The sequence below is a fragment of the Coregonus clupeaformis genome, unplaced genomic scaffold (genome assembly GCF_020615455.1).
Source record: "Coregonus clupeaformis isolate EN_2021a unplaced genomic scaffold, ASM2061545v1 scaf0918, whole genome shotgun sequence".
Taxonomy (NCBI): Eukaryota; Metazoa; Chordata; class Actinopteri; order Salmoniformes; family Salmonidae; genus Coregonus; species Coregonus clupeaformis.
Genome location: NW_025534372.1, coordinates 200818 through 209725, shown reverse-complemented (window position 1 = coordinate 209725; position 8908 = coordinate 200818). Strand labels below are relative to the sequence as shown.

The 8908-nt window shown below is 41.5% G+C and overlaps 1 protein-coding gene and 1 long non-coding RNA gene across 2 annotated transcripts; both read right to left on the bottom strand.

Annotated features, from left to right (window-relative positions):
• Positions 1–241: 241 nt before the first annotated feature.
• Positions 242–1480, bottom strand: LOC123485970 (UPF0687 protein C20orf27 homolog; the record flags this gene model as incomplete). The annotated part of the gene is made up of 2 exons (XM_045217102.1): positions 242–1012; positions 1376–1480. Coding segments are annotated over 2 exons (444 nt in total), but the record flags the coding sequence as incomplete, so codon positions are not given.
• A 2-nt stretch (positions 1481–1482) lies between these two features.
• Positions 1483–7070, bottom strand: LOC123485969. Its single transcript, XR_006659200.1, has 3 exons — positions 6939–7070; positions 2094–2181; positions 1483–1513 (listed from the first exon to the last, which is right to left on the bottom strand). It is a non-coding gene; the product is annotated as an uncharacterized LOC123485969 (long non-coding RNA).
• Between the last annotated feature and the right edge of the window lie 1838 nt (positions 7071–8908).

Genomic DNA, 8908 nt, shown 5'->3' with positions numbered 1-8908 from the left:
CTGTCTGGTGGTGGTGGTTATATTCCACTGGTAATGACTGTCTGGTGGTGGTGGTTATTTTCCTCTGGTAATGACTGTCGGATGGTGGTGGTTATATTCCTCTGGTAATGACTGTCTGGTGGTGGTGGTTCTATTCCACTGGTAATGACTGTCTGGTGGTGGTGGTTATATTCCTCTGGTAATGACTGTCTGTCACGTTCGTTCAAGGACGGGTCAGACCAAGGCGCAGCGTGATATGCATACATGTTTATACAACGAATAAACACACAACAAAACAACAAACCAGGCTGAACACAAAGTCCAAAGGCTGAACACAAAACTAGCCTAAACACGGAACAAGATCCCACAACTAACTAGTGCCAATAGGCTGCCTAAGTATGATCCCCAATCAGAGACAACGAGCGACACCATCTGTTGCCAGTGATCCAGACAAACATTCAATGTTTCAAGTTTCACAGGTTTGATAACAGACCGGTTACTGTAATAGTAGGTTACAGTAATGACAGAGTCTTGTTATGGTGCTAATATGTTTGTTGGCAGAGACAAGGGAGATTAGATATGCCTTGTTAGTGGGTTTCTGCCACTTTCAGGTCTACACCGCACCCCATCCCAATTTATATCCATTCGTATCCATTTGGACAATTTAGATCCTGTATATCCGACACAGAAGCAATCATCTCAGTTTCAATCCTGGGTCGGATTCAATAGGCTTCGAACAGCATAAAAACTGACTGAAACAGGAAGGGACTACCTGGGCTTGTCCAATAAGAAAAACGTAATTTTCATTTTCCATTGCAAAACGGCTTTTAAAAATTATTTGGCATGCCGTAATGAATACGGCCCTGGTCTCCCACGTACCCTCTGGTGTGGGTGTGACACGGTTGACTTTGAGGAGGGGTCTGGGCGTCGGTGATGAGGAGGAGGGGAGGGAGCACACGTCTTTCCCCAGAACAGGGACCTCTGGGAGGGTGAAGACGATCTCATAACGGTGCAGACTCCTCAGGAACCCTACCTGGAGGGGGGGAAGAAAGAGAGAGAGAGAGGGAGAGAGAGAGAGAGAGAGAGAGAGAGAGAGAGAGAGAGAGAGAGAGAGAGAGAGAGAGAGAGAGAGAGAGAGAGAGAGACACAGTATAAATGTCTAAAACATTTATTAAATACTCACGCACTTCTTATGAAATGTGTTATGTAGTTCTTATGTAGGTACCCATCAGGGGTGCGTTCAGCAGGGCATAACGTTGTAGAAATATGTTATAAAGAACAAACATTTCTCTCTGACTTGTAGAATAATGCATCATTTCAGCTCTATTCATAACATTTCTATCTGCAATGTTCAATAACGTTTGCCTAATGAACTGATATTCCAAACCCTGCCCACCTTAACCAGGAAGTTCCCATCAGGCTCTGGGAGAGCAGGGATGGCCGAGTCCTTGGCTTTGTCCTCACGGTGAACAGGGGAGCCCATGGCATCCCTCGTCGTCAGGAAACGCACGCTTCCTCCCCTTCGAGGTCGACCCTGGGGAAGAGGCAGTCAGAGCGTGACTCGGTCAGGGACAGAAATACACACATGGGCATGTACGCACGCACACACAACTCATGCATGGCTAAGCAGCCGTATATGACTGCAAGTTTTTATTGCGCTTTTATGAGAGAGAGAGAGAGAGAGAGAGAGAGAGAGAGAGAGAGAGAGAGAGAGAGAGAGAGAGAGAGAGAGAGAGAGAGAGAGAGAGAGAGAGAGAGAGAGAGAGAGAGAGAGAGAGAGAGAGAGAGAGAGAGAGAGAGAGAGAGAGAGAGAGAGAGAGAGAGAGAGAGAGGGCGAGAGAGAGAGAGAGAGAGAGAGAGAGAGAGAGAGAGAGAGAGAGAGAGAGAGAGAGAGAGAGAGAGTGTTTTGGCCCATCAGTACAACTTAGGTCTGACATTGCATTAGGGGCTTTACAAACAGTGGGAATGGAATTGAAAATCCATGCACTTAGAGACAATGACTGGCAGATTAATGAATTAAAATCCGGGCAATATCAGTTGCACTCACACAGACAGAGGGATAGACGGACAGAAACAGACACACACACAAACACACATAGAAGTCAAGGACTCACCCTTCCTGCCTGTTGCCATGTCAACGTCAGGCCAGGAATGATGGATCACACTGTGTCAGTCTGATTATGTGATGTCATCATTACCCTCCTGCAGAGAACATGACAAGGAACAATGTAAGGAGATAGAGACGGAGAGAGAGGGAGAAGAAGAGAGATGGACAGAGAAAAAGGGGGAGCGAGATGGGGAATGAGAAAGGGAGAGAAAGAGAGAAAGAGAGACTAATATCTGTGTCTACTCGACCGAGTAGCAATTTCACAAAGACACCACACACTGATGTCTTTGTAACGGTGACAGCTCCTCAACAACAGTTTCTTCTGGCTTCGGCCTTTTTCTGCCAAAAAGTTCCCTCAGACTCAACCCCCTCTTAGAACTAGAAGCAGGACAAAGTTGCCCCTAGGCCTAGACACTAATCTAAGGTCAGTTTTACACTTTCCCCTCTAATTACGGTCATGATTTGGGTATGGCTGATCATAGACCTGTGAATAGGAAAAGCACTCACACATCTGAGGTTGCTTGTCGCAGGTGTTTGGGAATAATTCTATGATATCTTTACGTAAAAGTATAATAAACTAAAGTGTTACTGGCAAAGTCATAATGGTAAAGTAGATAATTTTCTTTAGATCTGTGCCAGGTGGCAACTTCTGGCCAAACGTACTCTGGTACTGTAGGCTATCAATCCGCTGGATAGAGCCCTAGTCTGTGTCCCGAATGGCAGCCTAGTGCACTTCTTTTAACAAGAGCCCATGGGGGAATAGGGTGCCATCTCTGACGCACGTCTACAATAATCTTTGACCTTTAATTTAATCCTACTGCGGCTTTTTCCATATCATTAGAAGCGCCCAGCTGTGAGTCCAGTCCAGTGTTGCAGACGAAGGCACGACTAAACGACTCACTGACGTGCTCACTAAAGAAGCTTATCTCAGCCCCCAAAGCTTAGCCCGTGGGACTAGACGAAGAAAGAGTCATTTCTTACAGTTTTACCATTGGGGAGTTGGGTACTTAGCCTAATTCACAGAATCCTCCCTAATACGGAAACAATGGAAGGGGAATAGCCTCGAGTGTTATGTCACCTAAAATACAATGGGGAGAAAATAAAACACAGAACAGAGAGAAGCTCATTCCATTCCACATTCAAACTCAATCCCCTCTCTTTATAATTGATTTAGGTTACCATCGACAGTTATCCAGTGGTGGAAAAAGTACCCAATTTACATACTTGAGTAAAAGTAAAGACCCTAATAGAAAATGACTGAAGTAGAAGTGAAAGTCACCCAGTAAAATATTACTTGAGTAAAAATCAAATCTAAGTATCTGGTTTTAAATATACTTAAAGATGCACTATGCAGAAATAGATTGCAAAATAGTTGGGAAGAGATCTTTGACGTACCGATCCCATGGCATAGTGTTTATGAACTGACACGCAAAACGACACCGGATTCAAAAATTAGAATATTTCAATTTAAATTATTATATAAAATTCTTGCTACCAATAGAATGTTATTTATATGGGGGATACAATCTTCCCAGCTCTGCAGATTTTTCTGTGAAGATACAGAATCATTAGATCATTTGTTTTGGTTCTGTCCATTTGTAGCTTGTTTTTGGACACTGGTCCAGGAATGGCTAAAGGACTGTAATACTTTTAGCAAATTTTTTTATTTTTAATTCACAATCTGTAGAAGTAATGAGAATAGAAAGGTTCAGAACTTTTGTAAAACATCACAGTACGGTTGAAATATATATGGCAAATAGAAATCCTATATGGATGGTGTTAAGAGATAGATGGGAGTTATTGAATAGAGTTGAAGGATGGGACTAATAACAAATAACAACAAATAATAACAAAGATAGCTAATAATGTAAGCATACTGTGTCCATAATAAGTATATAGGTTGTATGTTGGGAGCTTTTGGGAAAGAGCACAGTTAGAAAGATATGGCATATAGAAGCAAACCGGATGGACATCATGAAAATGATCGGAGAGGTTGAGAGTAGAAGAAGTTCAGGAGCAAAAAAAAAAAAATATATATATATATATATATATATATATATATATATATATAATTATTGTAAAATTAACTCTGTCCATAAGGTGTAGATAGTAAGTATAGACCGGAAGTAGCGGCCTGGGCATTGTTGTTCACTAATTTACTCCAAGTAGGGAAAGGATGGCGGGGTTGAAAAGTAATAAAGGGGAGTATATATATTAAAAACATGGGGGATTGGAAGTGATGCAGACAATTACATTGATAGAAGATACAATCTATCTGCAATATTAAGCTGATCCATCCCCCCCCCCCAAAAAAATAAATAAAAAATAATAATAAATAAATAAATAAATAAGATGCACTATGCAGAAATCACTCCACCATTTCCTGGTTGCTAATATTCTAATAGTTCGCCTAATTCCAGTTTATGTAACAAAACAAACAAGTAGAGAATCATTGTACTATCTAAACCGCTGTGAAATATATTTTCCATAACTAAAAATATTTTATTTTAAGCTGTTTGAAGCTGGTTTGATAAAGGAAAGTAAAAGATGCAAAAATGACACTTAAGAATGGGAAGCATAGAAATGGAGCACATAGAATAGATCTACCACTTATTAGACTTGCTTTCAATGAGAATGACAGATCTATAACTCACATTTCTATGACCATTTATAAAACACTCTGACATAATTTACAAACTAAGCATCTGTGTTTAGTGAGTCCGGCAGATCAGAGGCAGTAGGGATGACCAGGGATGTTCTCTTGATAAGTGCATGAATGTGACAATTGTTTCCGGTCCTGCTAAGCACTGGAATGTTATGGAGTAGCCTAGCCTACTGTTGGGTGTCAGGGAAAATACAGGCCTAGTAAAAAGTACATTCAGTGCATTTGGAAAGTATTTACAGTTTGTTTTAGTTGTGTTTTGTGTTATGTTTTTGCCCAATAGGAACTGAATGGCAAAAATGCAACATTGGACTTCAGGAAAAATGTGCAGTAAGAAAACTGTGAAATTCTATAAATATCACATCAAAATGGATCAAAAGCATTTATATTTGATAGAAAATATTGTCTAATGATATATACAGTGCATTCGGAAATTATTCAGACCTCTTCCCTTTTTCCACATTTTGTTACCGTACAGCCTTATTATAAAATTTATTCATTTTTTTTCTCATCAATCTACACACAATACCCCATAATGACAAAGTGAAAACAGGTTTTTAGAATTTTTTGCAAATGTATAAAAATTACAAAACAGAAATACCTTATTTACATAAGTATTCAGACCCTTTGCTATGAGACTCCAAATTGAGCTCAGGTGCATCCTGTTTCCATTGATCATCCTTGAGATGTTTCTACAACTTGATTGGACTCCACATGCAGTAAATTCAATTGATTGGATATGGTTTGGAAAGGCACACACCTGTCTATATAAGGTCCCACAGTTGATAGTGCATGTCAGAGCAAAAACCAAGCCATGAGGTCGAAGGACTTGTCCATAGAGCTCCGAGACAGGATTGTGTCGAGGCACAGATCTGGGGAAGGGTAGCAAAAAATGTCTGCAGCATTGAAGTCCCCAAGAACACAGTTCCTCTGTGGAGATGGGAGAACCTTCCAGGACAACCATTTCTGCAGCACTCCACCACTCAGGCCTTTATGGTAGATTGGCCAGACGGAAGCCACTCCTCAGTAAAAGGCACATGACAGCCCGCTTGGAGTTTGCCAAAAGGCACCTAAAGGACTCTCAGACCATGAGAAACAAGATTCTCTGGTCTGATTTGAACCTGATCGAACATCTTTGGAGAGACCTGAGAATAGCTGTGCAGCGACGCTCCCCATCCAACCTGACAGAGCTTGAGAGGATCTGCAGAGAAGAATGGGAGAAACTCCCCAAATACAGGTGTGCCAAGCTTGTAGTGTCATATCCAATGAGACTCAAGGCAGTAATCGATGCCAAAAGTGCTTCAACAAAGTACTGAGTAAAAGGTCTGAATACTTATGTAAATGTGATATTTCCGTTTTTTATTTTTAATACATTTGCAAACATTTCTAAAAACCTGTTTTCGCTTTGTCATTTGGGGGGATTGTGTGTAGATTGATGAAGATTTATTTTTATTTAATCAATTTTATAATAAGGCTGTAAAGTAACAATGTGGCAAAAGTCAAGGGGTCTGAATACTTAAATAGTAGCCTACTTCAAAGATTTTTTTTTACTTTGTTACTTTACACCACTGCAGTTATCAATGGGACTGTGCAAAGGCATCGCGGTAGGTCGGCTTCTACCTCAATTGACAGTGTCACTGTTGTACATGAAAATGCGCCACTGTTGGGACCGACGCAGCCCCGTGCCACCACCACCGCAACAATAGGGAGGGACATCGATAAATTCGCAGTCCGGGACATTTTTGTGGAAGGTTATAGCCTAATTACAAAATACTTGGGAATAGGAAGTGTTCCTTAGTCTGCTTGGGTGGTTTATTTAATATATAGCCTGTTCAATGTTGTTCCATTCAATCACATACCGGTAGTTTTTATTCTGATGGTAAATGTTTCATGTTGATGATCGCACACACTTCATGCCCATTGGAACGGAGTTGCATTCGCAGTCGTTTCAACGGATGGGCAAAACTGCGGCGAATAGATTTGGACAACAACAACATATTCGTTATATTGTCATTGTGGCATTAATCTAATATAATCTATTCAACCTGAGATAGAGACAGACAGACGGGCAGATAGCCTACGCCCAGTTAATGTCAATTCGATATGAACCTCCAACCTGGATCCCCCACAGGTGCAAGAAAGCTTTTATGAAAAAATAAAACGGAATAAAAACCCTATAGACGCACTTACCGCTTTGGAGATTTGTTCAGTGCTTATATCTGACAGTGGAACGCGTTACCATCCCAAACGGCATGCTGCTTGCTGTGTTTTTATGATCTGTTATCACGGATGCTCTGCTCAACGCAGTCTCGTCTCCACCTCTCCTCCCCCGCCCGACGCTATCTACAACAGACATCCATGGCGCGTCGCTGTCTCGGTGATCTATAGCTGCAGTCATTGGCGGATGCAGGCATGGGATCGCGGCGGGAAGTTTTACCACCTCCCTCATGTAAACTTCACGTTTACACTGTAATTATTCTGCCTATTACATAAATTAGTTGTGATATAGGCCCTATACCTGCTTTCAGATGTAATAAAATGCAGGCTATCAATTGGATAAATATTTTATTCGTAGCCTTATTGAATATGATAATTGAATAGGCTCTAACAGGGTATAATGTAATATAATATACAGTGGGGAAAAAAGTATTTAGTCAGCCACCAATTGTGCAAGTTCTCCTACTTAAAAAGATGAGAGAGGCCTATAAGTCTCATCATAGGTACACGTCAACTATGACAGACAAAATGAGAAAAAAAATCCAGAAAATCACATTGTAGGATTTTTTTATGAATTTCTTGCAAATTATGGTGGAAAATAAGTATTTGGTCAATAACAAAAGTTTCTCAATACTTTGTTATGTACCCTTTGTTGGCAATGACACAGGTCAAACGTTTTCTGTAAGTCTTCACAAGGTTTTCACACACTGTTGCTGGTATTTTGGCCCATTCCTCCATGCAGATCTCCTCTAGAGGAGTGATGTTTTGGGGCTGTCGCTGGGCAACACAGACTTTCAACTCCCTCCAAAGATTTTCTATGGGGTTGAGATCTGGAGACTGGCTAGGCCACTCCAGGACCTTGAAATGCCTTCTTACGAAGCCACTCCTTCGTGCCCGGGCGGTGTGTTTGGGATCATTGTCATGCTGAAAGACCCAGCCACGTTTCATCTTCAATGCCCTTGCTGATGGAAGGAGGTTTTCACTCAAAATCTCATGATACATGGCCCCATTCATTTTTTCCTTTACACGGATCAGTCATCCTGGTCCCTTTGCAGAAAAACAGCCCCAACGCATGATGTTTCCACCCCCATGCTTCACAGTAGGTATGGTGTTCTTTGGATGCAACTCAGCATTCTTTGTCCTCCAAACACGACGAGTTGAAAAAGTTCTATTTTGGTTTCATCTGACCATATGACATTCTCCCAAGCCTCTTCTGGATCATCCAAATGCACTCTAGCAAACTTCAGACGGGCCTGGACATGTACTGGCTTTAGCAGGGGGACACGTCTTGCACTGCAGGATTTGAGTCCCTGGCGGCGTAGTGTGTTACTGATGGTAGGCTTTGTTACTTTGGTCCCAGCTCTCTGCAGGTCATTCACTAGGTCCCCCCGTGTGGTTCTGGGATTTTTACTCACCGTTCTTGTGATTATTTTGACCCCACGGGGTGAGATCTTGCATGGAGCCCCAGATCGAGGGAGATTATCAGTGGTCTTGTATGTCTTCCATTTCCTAATAATTGCTCCCACAGTTGATTTCTTCAAACCAAGCTGCTTACCTATTGCAGATTCAGTCTTCCCAGCCTGGTGCAGGTCTACAATTTTGTTTCTGGTGTCCTTTGACAGCTCTTTGGTCTTGGCCATAGTGGATTTTTGGAGTGTGACTGTTTGAGGTTGTGGACAGGTGTCTTTTATACTGATAACAAGTTCAAACAGGTGCCATTAATACAGGTAACGAGTGGAGGACAGAGGAGCCTCTTAAAGAAGAAGTTACAGGTCTGTGAGAGCCAGAAATCTTGCTTGTTTGTAGGTGACCAAATACTTATTTTCTACCATAATTTGCAAAAAGATGTTAAAAATCCTACAATGTGATTTTCTGGATTTTTGTTTCTCAATTTGTCTGTCATAGTTGACGTGTACCTATGATGAAATTTACAGGCCTCTCTC